The sequence below is a fragment of the Aulonocara stuartgranti genome, assembly GCF_965226115.1.
Source record: "Aulonocara stuartgranti genome assembly, chromosome: 23".
NCBI classification, from domain to species: Eukaryota; Metazoa; Chordata; class Actinopteri; order Cichliformes; family Cichlidae; genus Aulonocara; species Aulonocara stuartgranti.
Genome location: NC_138958.1, coordinates 48,349,778 through 48,370,449, shown reverse-complemented (window position 1 = coordinate 48,370,449; position 20,672 = coordinate 48,349,778). Strand labels below are relative to the sequence as shown.

General features: G+C 42.8%; 2 protein-coding genes and 2 long non-coding RNA genes across 4 annotated transcripts in view; 1 reads left to right on the top strand and 3 right to left on the bottom strand.

The window, feature by feature from the left end:
• The window catches only part of LOC309701531 (NACHT, LRR and PYD domains-containing protein 12-like), a 123,371-nt gene that overhangs the window by 29,960 nt on the left and 72,739 nt on the right, over positions 1-20,672 (bottom strand). The window lies entirely within an intron of this gene.
• On the bottom strand, positions 6,411-12,851 carry LOC309700376 (NLR family CARD domain-containing protein 3-like; the record flags this gene model as incomplete). Its single annotated transcript, XM_082523896.1, has 2 exons — positions 6,411-8,176; positions 12,578-12,851. 2 exons carry the CDS (start codon positions 12,849-12,851, stop codon positions 6,411-6,413), a joined length of 2,040 nt encoding a protein of 679 aa, XP_082380022.1.
• On the bottom strand, positions 14,256-15,540 carry LOC309701605. Its single transcript, XR_014275164.1, has 2 exons — positions 15,400-15,540; positions 14,256-14,774 (listed from the first exon to the last, which is right to left on the bottom strand). It is a non-coding gene; the product is annotated as an uncharacterized lncRNA (long non-coding RNA).
• LOC309701621 lies at positions 18,162-20,296 on the top strand. The gene is made up of 3 exons (XR_014275182.1): positions 18,162-18,341; positions 19,229-19,246; positions 19,350-20,296. It is a non-coding gene; the product is annotated as an uncharacterized lncRNA (long non-coding RNA).

Sequence of the window (20,672 nt, the reverse complement as noted above, 5' to 3'; positions counted from 1 at the left end):
TGCAGCCTTGAAAGCTGGGGATGAGGTGAGCCTAACAACAGCAAGGGCAAACCTGTCACATGCATCAGAGAGGTGGAAATGCAGTGCTCCAGGAGGATTTTGCAAAGCTTCAGTGACAGCAGAGATACTCAGAGGCTGTGGCAAGGGATACAGACCATCACAGACTACAAGCCCACTCCTCAGACCGCTGTCGGGTCCACCATATTACCGTAAGAGCTAAGTGAAATTTTCTCTTGCTTTGAGACACAGAACGACACCCCAGCACAGAAGACTCCACCCCCCAACGATCGGGTGGTGACACTATCAACATGCTTGTCAGGACCTGCTGCCATCAGGGAGGAGACTGAAGAGCCTCCGGGCCAGAACCAGGAGACTGAGAGACAGCTTCATCCAGGTTGTCAGGATGCTGAATTCACTCCCTGCTCTCACACACCAACTCCAGACCTGCATTCATCTTTTCCCTCTGAACCCCCCAAACATACAAACCCTGAGCCACCACCATTGCCCTTTCACTGACTGCCCTACTCCACCATTTGACCCTCTCATAAGAGGTGAAACATCTTCAAGGAAACTTAAAGAAGACGCTTTTCTTTCCAAGCTCCTTAGACTACGGTGACCTGGATGTCTGAGAACCTCCACAGACTGATTTTACAAGAACAACTTGTGTCAAAAAATCCCTAGCAGTGCCTCTCTGTCACACACACAAATCACTAGAGTTACAAATTTAATAACTTAAAAAACCTCAGAAAAACAGAACTGAGCAAAACAAACAAACAAACAAACCAGAGACCTGGGGCCCGTTCTTCGTACCTCGCTTACTACATCCAAGATCAAATGACACATCCAAGACCAAATCATCGCGCTAACGGTGAGCTCGCTAATCCGGTTCTCCGAACACACCTGCTGTTGACGATTAGTACAGCTGGATGAAGTAATGTGAGATCACTGGGTGTCGTAAAAGGGGCTACACATCGATAGCAGAAACATTGATCGGCAACCCTCTGATTGGTCGGCGGAAATGTCGAAGGAGCGCGCTCGGTATTTTTCGGCAGCAGAGCAAGAACTCTTGAGTGAGGGATTTCAGGAGTTTCAGAGTTTAATCAGTTGTAGCCACAGCTGCCCTGGGGCAGACTGACAGAAGCCAGGCTGCCATATCGCGCCATCGGCCCCTCTGGCCAACACCAGTAGGCGGTAGGGTAGATTTATTATATTACACTATATTATCCAATATTATATTACATTATATTATATTATATTACATTATATTATATTGTTATATTATATCCCCTTTCACATTAGAGCCACAACAGGACCCACTAGAACATGGGAACAAGTAAAAGTGAAATATAAGAATATTCTACAGAATGGTAATATTTATCACTTATATTGCTTTTCGTCTCTTGGAAAGAGACCCTGGAATAATCTGTTTGTTCATAACAGCAACCAAGAAAAGGGCAGAGCAAAAAAGACAGGTGGTGGTCCTGCACCCCCTCGTCAACAAGTTGGTTAAGTAAATAATACCCTCACGGGAATATCGATATCTCTCTATGAGCACACTGTCGCGCTGAGCTAAAGGATCCTGTCTGTCCCGCAATATACGCTGGATTCTGAGGACTCTCCTTAACGGTCTTGCACCTTCCGCAATGGGTGGCTCGCGTATACGGACAGGACATGGCTGCGACAGACTTCCCAAATCCACCTTCGCTTTTATAGCCGTGGTCTCTCATCTTGATTACACAAAGTAATTTGCAATTACTACTCTGAAATATGAATTACATCTGTAATAATCACATACATGTAATAGAATGTTAATAGTACATTTCCCTTTTTTAGGAAATGACCTGTATGTATCTGTGTGAAATCAATAAACAAACAAAGGGTTGCCGATCAATGTTTCTACTATCGATGCGTAGCCCCTGTTAAGCCACTCAGTGATCTCACATTACTTCATCCAGCTATACTAATCGTCAACAACAGGTGTGTTCGGAGTACCGGAATAGCAAGCTCAAAGTTGGCGCGATGATTTGATCTTGGATGTAGTAAGCGAGGTACGAAGAACGGACCCCAGGTAAGAACATTGTTGAGGTTTAAATTTATAATCTTAAATACTTATATGCTGATTATATTGCTTTATAAGAAAGGCCCAAATCTGAGTACACTCTGTGCCGACAGGACTGACAGGAAATTACATGCTTTTGCAGGCGAAAAGTGAAACTAAGCAGAGTGTTTGGTCGAAACTTAAAGTGTGTGTGATGTCTATATAAATGACTAGGCTTGCTGTTTTGTGCTTCAGACCTGGGGTTGTGTGTTCAGGTCTCCATATCCGGATATGTAAAATAAAGATAATCTTTTAAAGTAAAAAGACCACTTTTGAGCCGTGTCTTTTTGGCCATAACAAATACCAAAAGAACCGGAATTTAATAACATTAAAACCAAACAATAAATGAGCAAAGTAGTGCATGATAAATATAGATGACAAATACAAAGTGCAATATAGAAACACTGGGTAAAAAGAAATGAACAATTAAAAAGGAGGATAAAAGATGTGAGCAGTAGTTAAACAGTAGAAATAAATATATAATAAACAAATAAAAATAGATAATAAATGAAAGCCAGGTCTGAAAGGTGAGTTTGGCTTTAAAAGCATGAAAACACACTGCTGTCTTCAGGAAGGCTGCTCCAGTAACTTTCTATGCTCGCTTTGAGGCTGCAGCTAAGGACTCCAACAATGCTAGTGCTAGCGGCGCTAACGGCTGCAGACAGGAAGATACTGCCAGCACCGGAAACGTGCTCGTCATCTCCGAGCATGAAGTAAGGAGAGCCTTCAAGAGAGTGAACACCAGGAAAGCAGCAGGACCAGACGGCATCCCAGGTCGTATCCTAAGAGACTGCGCATACCAGCTAGCTCCTGTGTTCACTGAGATATTCAACATCTCTTTATCTCAGTCGGTGATCCCCACATGCTTCAAAGAGTCCATCATTGTTCCTGTCCCGAAGAAACCCCACCCTGCTTCTCTCAATGACTATCGCCCTGTAGCCCTCACCTCAGTAGTGATGAAGTGTTTTGAACGCCTGGTCAGAGACTTCATCATTTCTTCACCACCAGACACACTGGACCCACTACAGTTCGCTTACCGTCCAAATCGTTCCACAGACGATGCCATCTCTCATCTCCTCCACACATCACTTACTCACTTGGACACTAGAAGGGGGAATTATGTTAAAATGCTCTTCATAGGGGGCAGGGATAGCTCAGTAGGTAAAGTGGGCACCCCATGATCGGAAGGTCGGCGGTTCGAATCCACTTAACGGCTACCCTGAGGTACCCCTGAGCAAGGTACCGTCCCTACACACTGCTCCCCGGGCGCCTGCTTAGTGGGCTGCCCACTGCTTCACTGAGTGAATGGGTCAAATGCAGAGAAAAACAAGTAATTTCCCCATGGGGATCAATAAAGTATCCATTATTATTATTATAGACTACAGCTCTGCATTTAACACCATAATTCCCTCCACACTCACCACCAAGCTGGAGCATCTGGGACTCAGCTCAACTATGTGTCAGTGGATCTCCAACTTCCTAACTGGCAGACCACAGGCAGTAAGGATGGGCCGACATGTCTCAGCCTCCACCACTCTCAGCACTGGAGCCCCCCAGGGGTGTGTTCTGAGCCCCCTGCTGTACTCTCTGTACACATATGACTGTGTGGCCACTACCAGCTCCACCACCATCATCAAGTTTGCTGACGACACCGTCGTGGTGGGCCTGATCTCTGATAACAACGAGACGGCCTACCTGAAGGAGATTAGGAATCTGGAGAACTGGTGCCAGAGGAACAACCTCCTTCTAAACATCAGTAAGACAAAGGAGCTGATAGTGGACTTCAGCACTAAGCAGGAGAGGAACTACCAGACCCCCGTCATCAACGAGTGCCCAGTGGAGAGAGTGGACAACTTCAAATACCTCGGAGTTCACATCACGCAGGACCTGTCATGGTCCTGTCACATCAACACCGTGGTGAAAAAGGCCCGACAGCGTCTCTACCACCTCAGACGCTCGAGAGACTTCCTTTTTTTTTTTTTTGTCCCGTTTGGATCTTTAGCCATCAGAATTGTTGTCTTAAGGCCAAGAAAGATGCCAAGCGGATTTATTTTACCAAGTGGATCATCATGGCCTTGCCATATTGGTCCATTTGATTGACCTTTATTATAATTATGAATTTATTTTATTTTCAGTTGCTACAAACGGGACAGACATGACTGTGGGATAGGACAGGGGGAAAGAATGAAAGAAAGAGAGGGAGAGAAAAAAAGAAAACCAAAGGGGAGAAGAGACGGTGAGAAGGGGGGGAAGAGAGAAAAAAACAAACAAACAAAAAAAACAAAACTCCTGGGTCACCTGTATGGAGAAAAAAAAACAGAGGAGAAAGCAAACAACAAAGAGCAACATAATAAGAAAAAAAAAGCACCATCACAATAAACTAGCTAGCAGTAGATATCGATAGTTACTAAATAATAAACGATATTGTGCAGCACGCAAGATAGCCAGCGCACAGTGTGCTTTGAGGCAGCAGCCAAGAAAGCTGTAGTCTGCGTCTGTGAACACCCGTGTGTACACCTGTGTGCATACCTGTGTGGATCAGCATGCTTGCATTCCAAAGGTTTCTCCATGTAATGATCTGCTAGGGAGTGTGGGGAGCCACAGCCCTGTCCTCTATGGTATCAAGCAGGTATGGAGGAGATCAAAACTCCAGACATCCAGAGGCCCCCAGAACACAAGAGACCAAGGAAGACCCACAGAGGGGCAGCCGCGCCACTGTCCCAGTAAGAGCTAAGGAGAGTCCCAGATGAGGGCTCATTCAGCAGCCGCGGAGCAGAAGCCAGGGGGAGTTGCAGTGACGCGCCCGTGAGCTCCGCCGGCAGCCAGCTGTGCCTGAGTGACCGAGCCCCAGGCCGAGAGGCCGGGGGCACCCCACCTCCGAAGTGGCCCGAGCGAGCCGCCAAGGAGTGAGCCGGTGTGTACCCGGACGCCGCTTGAGAGACTTCCAACTGCCCCCCAAGGTGCTCAGGAACTTTTACTCGTGCACCATAGAGAGCATCCTGACGGGAAACATCTTAACCTGGTTCGGGAACAGCACCATGCAGGACAGACGAGCTCTACAGAGGGTTGTGCGATCAGCTGAGCGCACCATCCGCTCCGAGCTCCCTGACCTGCACTCAATCTACAGCAGGCGGTGCTGGACCAAGGCCAGGAAGATCGTGAAGGACCTCAGCCATCCCAACAACAGACTGTTCTCTCTGTTGAGGTCAGGAAAGCGATTCCGCTCCCTGAAGACCAACACAGAGAGACTGAGGAGGAGCTTCTTCCCGCAGGCGATACGGTCTCTCAATCACAATCACACCACCACACAGTACTGACCCACACATACAGTTCTTACACACACACTGGACATTCTGGACATTGTTTTCACTTCATCACTTAAATCACTTTAAGCATATTTGCACTGCACAAGACATAATGTGGATTGCACAACACTGGACACTATATTCTTCATTTCAAGCTAATACTTGTACAGCTGCTGTTATTGTGTATATATTTATTTATATTTCTTCATACATTCTTATATAGTTCTATATTGTGTATTTTGTTGTACACTTATTTTATTTTCAACTTTAATTTATGTATTTTATCTTATTCTTTCCCAGTTAAATTTACCCTTCATTCTAATTTGTGTTGTACAGTTATTTCATTTTTAACCTTAATTTATATTTTATTCCTTCCTAGTTAAATTTACCCTTTTTAATTTTTCATATTTATTTCCTATCTTATTCATAGCCTTTTCCTTTTTTGTTTTCTTTAGGTCACGAGCAGTTGTCCAAGCATTTCACTACATATCGTACTGTGTATGACTGTGTACGTGACAAATAAAATTTGAATTTGAATTTGAATTTGAATTTGAAAGTCATCTACATGTGGGTTTAGTTCTGACTTTAGGGACAAGTAAAAAAATAAAATAAAATAAAAACATCTGTCCAGACAACCTGACAGTCAAAAATATAAACTCAGGAACTTAAAAGGAAAATTGTGCTGACTTTGAACGTCCGCATCAAGATAAACTTACAGATTTAAGAGTCAAAAAGTGTCAAAAAGTCTGTATCCTTACCCGAGAGTTTCAAGTTTACAGTCAGGACTCTTTAGTCCAACACACAGCAAATCCAATCCTGAATCCTGCAGGTAGTTCGAGCTCAGGTCCAGCTCTCTCAGATGATTGGATGGGGAGCTGAGAATTTCAGACAAAGCTTCAAAGCTTCTTTTTGAGAGTTTACAATCTCTCAGCCTGAGGAAGAATAACAATGGAGACATATTCTTTTATTCATCTAGCATTATTAAACATATTTGTTCATAGATTCACTTACAGCACTTTCTTGGATGCTTTGACCACTGGCAGCAGTTTCAAAAATGCCTTCTCTGAACGGGAGTATTTCTCCAGGTCGAACTCATCCAGATCTGATGACAGTAAGATGAAGACCAGAGCCGACCACTGAGCAGGAGACAGTTGATCTGTGGAGAGACGTCCTGATCTCAGGGACTGTTGGATCTCCTCCACTAGAGAACGATCATCCAGTTCATTCAGACAGTGGAACAGGTTGATGCTTTTCTCTGCAGACAGTTTCCCACTGAGCTTCTTCTTGATGTACTGGACTGTTTCCTGATTGGTCTGTGAGCTACTTCCTGTCTGTGTCAGCATGCATAGAAGATCCTGATTGGTCTGCAGTGAAAGACCCAGGAGGAAGCGGAGGAACAAGTCCAGGTGTCCATTTGGACTCTTTAAGGCTTTGTCCACAGCACTCTGGTAGAAGTCTTTTACAGTAAGTGTTTTCTGGAAGATTTTAAAGCGAGGAGATTGTTTCTTAAGCAGGTTGACTCCAGAGTTGATGAAGGTCAGATAGACATGAAGAGCAGCAAAGAACTCCTGAATGCTCAGATGGACGAAACAGTAAACAACGTTGTTGAACATGTGGCACTCATCAGCTTTAAAGATCTGTGTGAACACTCCTGAGTACACTGAGGCTGCTCTGATATCGATGCCACACTCTGTCAGGTCTGATTGATAGAAGATCAGGTTTCCTTTCTGCAGCTGATCAAAGGCCAGTTTTCCCAGAGACTCAATGATCTTCCTGCATGAATCTGTGTCATCATACTTGATGTCCTTCGTTGTTAGGTGAAATAGCACAAGGCGTAGGTAGAGCTCTGTGAGAGTCTTAGGCAGATCTTGACTCTCTTTGTTCTTCATGACAAACTCCAGAACTGTAGCAGTGATCCAGCAGAAGACTGGGATGTGGCACATGATGTGGAGGCTTCGTGATGTCTTGATGTGGGAGATGATGCTGCTGGCCTGCTCCGAATCTCCGAATCTCTTCCTGAAGTACTCCTCCTTCTGTGGGTCAGTGAACCCTCTGACTTCTGTCACCATGTCAACAATGTCACAAAGGATCTTATTGGCTGCTGCAGGTCGTGTGGTTATCCAGAGGCGAGCAGAGGGAAGCAGTTTCCCCCTGATGAGGTTTATCAGCAGCACATCCACTGAGGTGGACTTTCTAGGGTCAGTCAGGATTGCAGTTTTGTGGAAGTCCAGAGGAGGTCGACACTCATCCAGACCATCAAAGATGAACACAACCTGGAAGTCTTCAAAGATGTAGATTCCTGCTTTTTTGGTTTCAGTAAAGATGTGATGAACAAGTTCCACCAAGCTGAACTTTTCCTCTTTCAGCAGATTCAGCTCTCTGAAAGTGAATGGAAACATGAACTGGATGTCCTGGTTGGCTTTGTCTTCAGCCCAGTCCAGAGTGAACTTCTGTGTTAGGACTGTTTTCCCAATGCCAGCCACTCCCATTGTCAGCACTGTTCTGATTGGTTTATCTCTTCCAGGTGGGAGTTTAAAGATGTCTTCTTGTCTGATGGTTGTTTCTGGTCTGTCCGGTTTCCTGGATGCTGTTTCAATCTGTCTGACCTCATGTTCATCATTGACCTCTGCAGTCCCTCCCCCTGTGATATAGAGCTCTGTGTAGATCTGACTCAGGAGGGTCGGGTTTTCTGTTGTAGAAATCCCCTCGAGCACACACTGGAACTTCTGCTTCAGGTCTGACTTGAGTTTGAGCTGACACTCAGTGAGAATCTCTGCATGAATAAACAGCAAATGACACAAATGAGAAAACTGCATTCTGGTTACTGTGGTTATGTGTTCAGTTCACTGGACTCTTGGTGTCATGATCCGAGTGAGTCTGAGTAACTTTCCACAGCATCAGCTCTCCTCGCCTGGGTGGAGCCCTCCTCACTCCTCCCTGCTCCTCACCTGTTGCCAATTACTCCGGCAGTATCTATGAGCAGCACTCACAATGAACCTTCTCCAGATTGTGTGCTTACCACAGTCAGTTCTCTGCCTCACATTTTGTCTTGTGCTCCTCAGCTTGTTTCGCGTAACCCTCTTTTCCTGTTCCCTAGTCGGCACCTGGATACATCTTCCAACTCTCGCCATAAGTCACGCCTCAGGATTCTGGCCTGCCACTGCTGGGAAAACTCACTCTTGCAAACTGCCATCCTCAGCTGCCTGCCTCCCTGTGCACCCACATCTCACTCTGTACCCAGATTTAATTCATCTCCTCCTCCAGCTGATCTCCACCTGCAGCCACGTAACACCTCTTAGTTTTTAAATCTTGGACTCATTCACTACACTGTGGACCACTCTGATTATTATCTCCTTTGTTCCAGTGATCCTGGATAGTTTCTATTCGCCCGATTCTGCCCCTGTTGTTCCTTTGACCTGCCTCAGCTTATGTTCTGGCCTCAGCTCTGCACTTCTCATAATACCTCGCTTGCTGTTGAATTTAGCCGTGATTCAGCTTTCTCCGTCAAGAAATCTAGTAAAATACATTTCTGTTAAAAGTCACTCAGCCTCCGTTTTTTGGTTCTGTGCTTGACTCCATTCCTTTTCATGAGCCATTGAGCCCTGACACTTGGGTTATAACTGAGGGCAGGTTTTATAGAGACACATTTGATTTAATTATGTTTATTTATACAGCACCAAATCAATACTAGCAACATTTCACATATTACATAAACAACACTATGGAGCCAGTGATGAATAAATATGTAGAATAAATGAAAGAATTTCAAGTATAAAAGTTTTTTTTTAATTCCTCCAAATAACAACAACAGTCACCCCAATGTGCTTTATATTGTAAGATAAAGAACCTACAATAATACAACAGAAAAAACCCCAACTATCTTTTTGGGTCCTGAAAACTGAAGGCTCTGCCTCCCATTCTACTTTTAAATACTCTGTGAACAACAAGTAGGCCTGCAGAGCGAGAGCGAAGTGCTCTAATAGGGGGATATGGTACTACAAGGTCATTAAGATAAGATGGGGCCTGATTATTTAAGACCTTGTATGTGAGGAGCAGGATTTTGAATTCAATTCTGGATTTAACAAGAAGTCGATACAGGAGAAATCTGCTCTCTCTTTCTAGTCCCTGTCAGGACTCTTGCTGCAGCATTTTGGATTAACTGAAGCCTTTTCAGCGAGTTTTTAGGACTTGCTGATAATAATGAATTACAGTCATCCAGCCTTGACGTAATAAATGCATAAACTTGTCACGGCTGGGGCAGCAGTCGTGCGGTGGAGTTAAATGAGGACCCAAGTTGCAGACAGTGGTGGAGATGCGAGTGAGGTTTTATTTACAGTGAACAAACCAAGGTGAGGGCAGAACTAAACATAAACCTAAACTGGAAAAACTACAGTGGCTTGCAAAAGTATTCGGCCCCCTTGAACTTTTCCACATTTTGTCACATTACAGCCACAAACATGAATCAATGTTAGTGGAATTCCAGGTGAAAGACCAACACAAAGTGGTGCACACGTGAGAAGTGGAACGAAAATCATACATCATTCCAAACATTTTGTACAAATAAATAACTGCAAAGTGGGGTGTGCGTAATTATTCAGCCCCCTGAGTCAATACTTTGTAGAACCAGCTTTTGCTGCAGTTCCAGCTGCCAGTCTTTTAGGGTCTGTCTCTACCAGCTTTGCACATCTACAGACTGAAATTCTTGCCCATTCTTCTTTGCAAAACAGCTCCAGCTCAGGCAGATTAGATGGGCAGCGTTTGTGAACAGCAGTTTTCAGATCTTGCCACAGATTCTGGATTGGATTTAGATCTGGACTTTGACTGGGCCGTTCTAACACATGGACATGTTTTGTTTTAAACCATTCCATTGTTGCCCTGGCTTTATGTTCAGGGTCGTTGTCCTGCTGGAAGGGGAACCTCCGCCCCAGTCTCAAGTCTTTTGCAGACTCCAAGAGGTTTTCTTCCAAGATTGCCCTGTATTTGGCTCCATCCATCTTCCCATCAACTCTGACCAGCTTCCCTGTCCCTGCTGAAGAGAAGCACCCCCAGAGCATGATGCTGCCACCACCATATTTGACAGTGGGGATGGTGTGTTCAGAGTCATGTGCAGTGTTAGTTTTCCACCACACATAGCGTTTTGCATTTTGAACAATAAGTTCCATTTTGGTCTCATCTGACCTGAGCACCTTCTTCCACATGTTTGCTGTGTCCCCCACATGGCTTGTGGCAAACTGCAAACGGGACTTCTTATGGTTTTCTGTTAACAATGGCTTTCTTCTTGCCGCTCTTCCATAAAGGCCAACTTTGTGCAGTGCACGACTAATAATTCCCCCACCTGAGCTGTAGATCTCTGCAGCTCGTCCAGAGTCACCATGGGCCTCTTGGCTGCATTTCGGATCAGCACTCTCCTTGTTCGGCCTTGTTCGATTACACACAGGTGCACTCTATTTAGTCATTAGCACTCATCAGGCAACGTCTATGTGCAACTGACTGCACTCAAACCAAAGGGGGCTGAATAATTACGCACACCCCACTTTGCAGTTATTTATTTGTAAAAAATGTTTGGAGTCATGTATGATTGTCATTCCACTTCTCACGTGTACACCGCTTTGTGTTGGTCTTTCACCTGGAATTCAAATAAAACTGATTCATGTTTGTGGCTGTAATGTGACAAAATGTGGAAAAGTTCAAGGGGGCCGAATACTTTTGCAAGCCACTGTAACAGACAAACCTGAAAACATAAGGACAGCGGGGAATACACAGAGATGACACAAAGAAGGCTGGATAGAGAGACGAGTAGTAACACTGATTAACACAGTAATGCAGACGACACAACGAGGAACACAGGCAGACACATACTATAAATACACACAAGGTAATGAGGGAATGACACACAGGAGGGGAGCACAGCTGATCCTAATTCACAAGACGAGACACAAACCTTCAAAGTAAAACAGGAAACAGACTGTTTTACAACACAAACTCGGGGACACGAACAGAACACAGAGGAAAGACACAGGTAGAGATCAACCTAAGAACTAATACAAAATCAGAATTAACACAAAGTACACAAGGTGATACCAAAAATGAAACAAAACGCTGAACGACCCAGGACCATGACAGAACTAGTTTTTCAGCGTCACTCTGAGACAGGATATTTCTAACTTTAGAGATGTTGCACAAATGGAAGAAAGCAGTCTTACATGTTTGTTTAATATGTGCGTTGAAGGACATGTCCTGGTCAAAAATGACTCCAAGGTTCCTCACAGTGTTACTGGAGGCCAAGGTAATGCCATCCAGAGTAAGAATCTGCTTAGATACCATATTTCTAAGATTTTCAGGGCCGAGTACAATAACCTCAGTTTGATCTGAATTAAGAAGCAGAAAGTTAGCGGCCATCCAGGTCTTTATGTCTTTAAGACATTCCTGCAGTTTAACTAATTGGTGTGTGTTATCTGACTTCATGGACAGATGGAGCTGGGTATCATCTGCATAGCAGTGTAAATGTATGCTATGTCTTCTAATGATGCTGCCTAAGGGAAGCTTGGTAACGGGAGCGTTGCCAGCAGAAGGCTGAAGTGGAATCTCCCAGAAAGCTGCAGAAGAAAAAACATGAGCTGAAATGGTGGATTTCAGTCAAATAAGGAGAACTGTGGCTTTCCTCCAACCTTTGACCAATCACCTTAGTGTCCTGTTTATCAACCATAATAAAAAGCATTTACTGTGTGGGCATTTTTTTGTTTGGGTCTCCAAACAGCAGAAAGAAATGGCAGCCATTTTTTTTAACTTTACCTTCAACTGGTAAATAGATTTAAGAAAAAGCACTTTGATCATATTTGTGACGTGTCCCAAACTGTTGTTGTCGCCTCATTTATGTTGATAAAACAGCTCTAAAACCAATCTGACAATATAAATCTGTAAAATGGGCAGAAAACCTGCTGCTGGTCCCATTTTAATCAAACCAACCCAAAGAGCAGATATTCATGTGTACACAGGAGGTTATTTGTGCAGATGCATAAAACATAAACTGTTGGCTTTCTGCAGTCTCTCACTCCTGAAAGTGTTGGCAAGTGTTTTGGATTTATTATTTATATAGATTTTAATGGCACCTGTGTAATGTTAACTAATGTTTTTATTGTTTATGTATTTTTTGTTTAGTCATTCCCTGACTTACCTGTGGGTTCTGGGATGGTTTTATTTAAATTCTCCAACAGATCATTCTTGTTTATCCTCCCCAAAAGATTTTTAGCAACTTCAAAAGTGTTGATAGAGTAGGTATCAAACATCAGATCCACTATGTCCGTCCTCTCTGCATTCTCCAGTTTACTCACTGGGATTGCTGGTAAACCTTCTACAGACCCGTTCTTCAGATGCCACTTAAATTTTTCAAAGTCATCACGTTCCAAATCCTCCAAAGTCCCCAGAAGGATTTCTTTAGGTGTCGTCATCTTTTACCCTGTAAGGACCCGATAAACAAAGACTGTAACAACAGCTGGAGAGGTAATTGTCTGATTTATCAGAATTTAACTTGATTCTAACAGCAGTTCATCACAATAAATTTCTTAGGCTCAGAATGCAACAAAATTGCACATGAAGAAGCACATAGAGAAGTATCCAAGTAACACTTTGCTACAATATAAAACAAACTATTATAAATAAAGAAAATATATAAACTAAATATATACACTACCCGTCAAACGTTTTAGAACAGCCCAATTTTTCCAGTGTTTTTGTCACGGTTTGCGAGCCGTGTGTAAATTATTAAAGGACCCTTTATGCAGGCAGCTCAGATGCAAGTGAGTTTATTCATCACATGGTGATACAAACAGAAATGGCGAAGGTGAGCATGGAAACTAAGCAAAAACCTAAACTGGGAAAACTAACAGTACACGAATATGAAGAATTACACGAAGGGAAGACGAAAACACGGAACACAAGGGGTGGGAGCAAAGCACCACAACACATCACTATAGGGCTTCGGAGCGTGATGTCACGGGGGTGGGCGTGGAAAGGATTTTGGCCCGATTCACCATTTTGGGGGTCTAAGCTAGGAGCGATAGCATAGCCATGGTTCGTACTTGCTGTGTGCTCGGCTGCAATCTTACGACCGGCACGGGAATAAGGTTGGATTGTCTTTTTATGCTTTCCCAACCTGGAAGCGACATGAGGCAGCTCGTGTATCGATGTTACCAAACGAAGGCGTCTAGCCTGGATAGCAGCTGTGAGATGAGCTGACGTGCAGCTCTCTTCCATCTCCAAATATCTGTTGGTGCTCCAGACATTTTCATTCCGGTAAGTTCTAAATATGTTCATATCTTTATAGCCTATTAGTTTCATTTTCGATGCGCTCTGAGCTCATAGCAAATTAGAACAAACATCCTACTGAGTGATTTTGCAGAACTACCGTCTATTTATAGAGTTGCTAATTATTTGGCATTATTGCAGCAAACCAGCCGATGAAATGGATGAAACATCATGACAGGTTTCCAGCGCTACACGAGGGACCTGCTTCAAACAAACCACCATGCCAATCAGATTACTTCTTCCATGTGAGGGTGAAGAGGTGACCCTTCTGGATAAGATGGTGAAGGTTTGCTGCGTTTGGTGAACAGTGTGATAATAAAACCAGAGAAGAATGAAACCTGCTCCTGTTAAATGTTCTTAAGTCTTGTGCTGTTATTTTTTCAAAAGATACAGTAAATAAAGTAATGTTAGTAGTGGGTGATATCATGTAAACACTCATGATTTGGTGTAAACATTGTCATTTGTAAACTGTAAATGACATGGATTCTACACTGTTACTGATGTGATGTTCTATAAAGTGGTTTTAATAAAAAAAAAAAAAGGCAAAATAATTTAGTTTCTTTATTCAACTTTTGAACAGTGGGACTCAGTCAGTACATATTCAGTAAATGCAAATTATTTACACAGCAGTGCACTACAGGCATACATCTAGACCCCTAGATAAAACATGATGGCATTATAGCAGTGACAACTCCTCCACAGTAGCAGGTGGGGTTTTTCTTTTTTGAGGACGGCTCCTTTTACCTGTCACTACAGATGGTCTGTGTATGTTTTGATCAAGAGCCTTTTTTTGGGCAGCTGAAGAGAAGTCGTCTATCTTATGGCCAACCTCTGGGTGTATCTTGGTATTATTACCAGGCAAAACCCAGTATGCAGGTTCATCTGTAACAGTCCTTGTGCCACGGATCAACACTGTTCCGTCTACTTTAGACAGAAGAGCAGCGACGTGGCTGCAGGTCTCTGCGACTCCGGCCATACAGGTGCAGCGGGCGGCTTCAACCTTCCCTGTGATGCTCACAGTGACCCATGGCTGCAATGCTGGTTCATTCAGTCTTAGAGTGCAGCACCTGAAACACACACAGACAAAGTTCATTTAAAGACAAGAACTATGAGCCAAGGCCGACACAAATGTGTTTAATCTACTTTATCATAAATGTAACAAAGTGTCAAGAAAGTTAGCACATACATGTAATTTTTCATTTCTTTATGTGTCCATCTATAGAACGCTGCATGTTATAGTGTAAATCTGCCTGTTCTGTCAGAAACCTGCCTGCAGAAAATGAACCTAAAGTATGTAATGCAAGGATGTCATCACTTTAGAGATGGAGAAAGCATAAAGTGACAATTATGAATCACTTAATATGTTAAGGAGATTCTGCAGGTCATTAAAGTATAAAACTAAAATAAAATGTATTTTTAGTGACACAAGATACAAATATGGAAGCAAGATGTATAATTAGAATTATTTATAATAAACATTAATAAATCATTGCAATTTCTTTAACCATAGAGAATAACTAAATCCTTCAGGACAGTGTCTCATCAATGCACTGAACTCACTATGTTATCCACCTAACAGTCTCCACATGTTCTCACTGTAATTTCCCCTCATGAATGAATTTATGCTGCACTAATGTGAATGTTTGCAGGGAAATCAAACGCATTTCACTCGCTGTACTCGAGCTGACTTACCTTTGATTGAATGACGACTTGTACGCGCTGACTCCACAGATAAGGTATGAAATATATCAGGCTACGTCAATAGCGGTTGGTCTTCAGGGTTTCTACTCCACGGCCGTATTTCATACGGGTCCACATTTCCAATGCACGCTATTTTCTAGTGATGGGACGTTCTGTATCGAGGCTTCGGAGCGTGTGTCGAGTAATGGAGGGGGCGTTTCCGCGAAGCGCGTATCGAGGCTTGCTTCATTTATGGGAGGAGCTGAAAATGATGACGTCCGAAGCCTCGCTGCCCGGCTGTACCACGTGACTGGTTCATGAAGTGGTTCGAACTTTGCCGCGAGATATGACAGCGATATAAAGCCCTCAGACTTCAATCAAAATGTGGGTGTTTGATGGAGAGTTGCGGTTAGTGAGAGTTTGGAGACAGTTTGGAGGTTTATGAGAGTGAGGAGAGAAAGTCAGGAGAGAATGGGGCCAGCTAAGAAGAGGAGGATGTCCTCCCCTGTGTGGGAACATTTTGATCTTATTCCTCCCAACAAGGTATGTAAATTTCTACAGAAGATGTATTTTCATAATACTGATGGTGCAATACAATTTATGTTGAGCTGTCTGTACTTTTGTACAAGGTGAAGTGTTTGCTATGTGCCAGGGAGCTGGGATATAACAACACCTCATCCATGCTTAGGCACTACAGAGCTTTGCATGAGAATAAGGGGAACACCGATTGTGGAGCAAGACCAGGTGAGCCATCAAATGCAATGATAATATAGCATGCTGTAATGTTACTAAATTATATAACAATATTATACAGCTGTTATAAGTTACGTGTGTGATATTTATATTTGTGCTTTGTCTTTATTGTCTTTCCTCAGGAGAACAATCTCAAATAGATGAAGACCTGGTTAGCATGGTGATTGAGGACTCACAGCTATTTAGCATTGTGGAGGACAAAGGATTTAAAAGATTTGTTAAATCATTAAATCCCAGCTATGTTCTCCCCACTAAAAAGGTCATAAAAGCAGTGAAAATTTAGTTTTTACAGAATAAAATGTGAACAGGCAGGACTGAGGCTCAAAGCCTCAGTGTGTAGCTGTCCATACCTCAACGTTACAAAAGCACAACTACTGTCCACACCCCAACCACACCTCACCTCACAGTAAATGATCATTTCCATTTCAAGCATTTCCAAATAATCATTTTCCATACTGCCACTATAAATATACACAGTATACTGCATCACTACAATATACATGTTTTACACACTCCTTTTGTTGTTGACATTTACAGGCTGTGTGCAAAATGCCACACTCTTCAAATTCATGCCAGCTATTATTTTTACGTCCAGTAGGTGTCCTGCTAGAGCAAATGAAGCTTCATGAAGCTTCGCATTGGGGTGAACCAATTGGATGAAAAGCTTCAGTGCTTCATGGGGCTTCATCTGCCCATCACTACTATTTTCTGCAAGTACCGCCGCTTCGCCTCTGGACGCAATCGGTCTCTATACAGTCCATTCTCTTTTAAGCTGCTTTTAAGCATCTTGTAATCGTCGTTCCAACACAGTGTGTTTGATTTGATTCGTAGACCCCGAAAATGCCGCCGCGCTCCCACAATGCATTGCGGCGTGACGTCAACTCCGAAATAGTAGTGATGGGTCCAGCAACACTGATGCACCGACGCTTGTATCAAGCTCACAGAGCGAAACCTGTATCGGTGCGTGTGTCGCTTTAAGAAAAAGTCACGTGATCGATACAGCTGCTGTATCGCTCATTACCAACGCGCTAAACTGTGTTTAAAAGGTACCGCATCTGCATCTGTGAATGGGATGAGTCGCCACCAAAAAACCCCCCAAAAAACCAAAATTACTCTCGCAAAGATAAAAAAAAAAACAAAAAAAAAAAACATCTCTCCATAACAAAATTGAGCTTGAAAGAAAAAAAAATGTTTCTGCTGTGTGGGATCATTTTGATCTTTTAACTGCAAATAAGGGAATAGTTTGTCTGTCTTTGTTTCAGTGTAATCTATCAGAATAGGAAAAACAGCAATGTGACTTGCAGTGTAAATTATTTATTTTCTATTCTGCTGAGCTTTGTTACACAATCAAAAGCACCTCCTCAGTGTTCAGGCATTACAGAACCAAACATGAAAATGAGGAGACAAACACACCGAGAATGAACACAGGTCGGCCTATATTGACACTGAACTGCTTTATCATCATTTTTTAATTAACATGCGTTTTATTATTTTGAAATCAAGCACCTAGGAAGTCTGTTCTGGACCATGCAGTCCTGAGTTTTATTATAACAGACTGCCAACCCCTTAGTATTGTGGAGAGTGTCGGAGAGAAACATTCCAAGATCAGAGGATCCTTTAACGTACTGGGGGAACAGGAAGACATCTTATCTGAACCTTTTCCACCTGGCTTTACAGTTTTTGTGTACCCCAGCTTCATCTGTGCCTCTGAATTTTCCAAAGCTGGGGAAATGCACCTTAGAACACACATGCATCAACACTACAATGAGCGGGCGGAGGGAGGTTTTGGAGTCTTCTCACACCCCCGTTCTCTGCGACAGGCACGTGCAGAGGGGGGGGGGGGGGGGGCTAGAGGGGCTTGAGCACCCGCCCCTTTCCTGATGGGTGCCCAAGGTGCCCTTTTGTTGAGGCAACTTTTTAAAAAAAAAAAGTATTATTTTTTTTAATGTGTGCGTGCGTGCGGAGTCCTGTCTGTGCCCTTCAACAATAATATTTAACTATTAATCATAGTTTTGCTAAATAAAAGGATCTGGCTTGCATCAGTCACATGATCACATTTAACCAATGATCGCCCTCGACGGCAGAACGCGCTGGTTACGAGCCGGGAACGAGCTCACAAAGAGCACGCGCATTTTTTGCGGTCCGGAGCTGTAGGAGAAACACAAGTTAACTCAGAGACACAGACTGATGCGACAAACCCAGTAAGTAGGTGTACAGCGTACACTGTAGTGTGTAGCACACAGGAGTATTAGCTTATTTCGTACACGTTGGTAAGTTGTCTTGTGGCAATTTGACGAACTGAAACAAACGAGCGTGCTGTGTGTGCAACAGCGCGACAAACATTACCTGTCCTTTTATTAACTGCACAAGTAGTGCTGGTCATAGCTGCTGGCTACCTGTGTAAGGCTGTCATGGGTCTGTAGCTCTGTCACCGTTTTAGTGAACATATTTAGTTTTAAAGTAAGTTACAGAGCATTTCCTGCCCTTCTGGGGGGATTATATTTCACTAAAAAACGATCTAATATACATGTCCACATAATTATGCATTATTATAATTATAATATATTAAAAAACACACTGTATTTTAAAGAACATACATTAAGATGCAGATTATATTAGATTTATATTTTAAATAAGACAAAATTTGGATTTTACAGCAGTAAAATGATTGTATCTCTATACATGTAATAAGCTTTGCCCTGCACAGAGTGGATAGTGAAACAAATGGAATCATCATAAATACATTATTTCATATTTATTACTTCCTCCTCCTCATTGCTTTATTATTGTAGCTCTAGTAATAAATAATAATGTAAGGATTCTGGATCAGCACCATGATGCCCATAGTATATACAGTATTCTGAAGAAGGTCTAAAATGTCAGTGTGTTGCACCAAAATATTTAAGTAATTATCAGTTTTAGTTCTTAGAGTGTACCTCAAAGCACACTGTGTTCTGTTGATCTTATGTGCTGCACAATAATGTTTAATATTTAGTATTTACTGTTATATTACTATATATCATTGTGATGTTGTTTATTGTATTGCTCTCGTTTTCTTCTGCTTGTTTTCTTTTTTCTTTCTCAACAGGTGATCCAGGTGATTGATGTATGTGTGTGTGTGTATATATATATATATATATATATATTATTTTTTTTTTGTCTGCTTATTTAGTTGGTTTTTGTTTTTTTGCCCTTTATCCCTGTCCCAGGACACAGCTGGGAGTGATTGACAAGATGAGACAGAGGAAACGCAAACTAAACACACTGACATGAGACACGGACCTTCACCACAAAGCAGTAAATACATAGACTGAGGCTACGTCCACACGTACACGGGTATTTTTGAGAACGGAGATTTTCCGTTTTTGTTTTCAAAAATAATCCCGTCCACACGTAAAGGCAGAAATGAAGGAAAACACTGCTAGGAACATGCCAAAGCAACAGGTGGAGATTTATTCCTAACCGTGCAGAAATGCTGGCCAATCAGAAGTCTAGAAGCCTCGGTGGGAAAAAGTAAACAAAGCTGGGGCATAGAAGGAGAACCAAGTCGTATGTGTGGAGGGACAGTAACTGTGTGTATATGTAATCATTTAAACACTGCAGAAAGTACAATTAACACTAATAGTATAATAATAGTACCTGAATTGTACGGAGCCCCTCTGATGACATGGTCCAAAAATAAATAAATTGTGGCCACAAAATACCCTCGAAATACTATTTTCGAGAGCACGAAATGGGTATAACGTGGCAACGAATTACGCATTTGTGGCAACATCATATTGATACAATTCCTGGACAGCTGCGTAGAGACACAAGCATGAGAGTAGGCTAAACCTATACACCGTGGACAGAGACGGTATGAGTGAGTTTTATTTTAGGCTGGGAATGAGCTACAATGCATTTTGAAAAGCCTGCAATGCAAGGAACCATTATTACGGAGAGACATTTAAACAGGATACTGAGAGCCCAGTTGCTTTACAGGGCCTGGACGCCGGGATAGATTTTATTGTCAACCAACTGCAAGGGCCTGGGAAGGATCACGGTTATTGGTCAAGTGTTTCGTGCCCACAAATTAGCATTTCGTGCGCACGAAGTAGTATTTTGTGGCCACAATTGATTTATTTTTTGGACCATGTCATCAGAGGGGCTCCGAAGAATTGGGATACAGCCTCTGTGATAGAAAGTGTGCGACCGTGAACTCGACTCTCTTTATGACACATACACACACAGACACACACACAGACACTTGTTTTCAGATTTTAGTGAGGACACCAAAAAGCCTCAAAAATATCCTCAAACTCGTGAGGACGGCCATTTTGTGGGACTCTATTAGCCCACATAGTAGCATACCAACTCTTTGTCCTCACAAACATGTCTAAACAGGTACACACACACACACAGACACACACACAAACAGGTTTGTCAGGTTCCTCGGCTCGTTCTCTGCGTTCAGTCCATTGAAGGTGATTATTGAGCCAATCACAGCTACAGAGCTCACTGTGACTCTTCTTCTCTCTACAGTCACACAAACA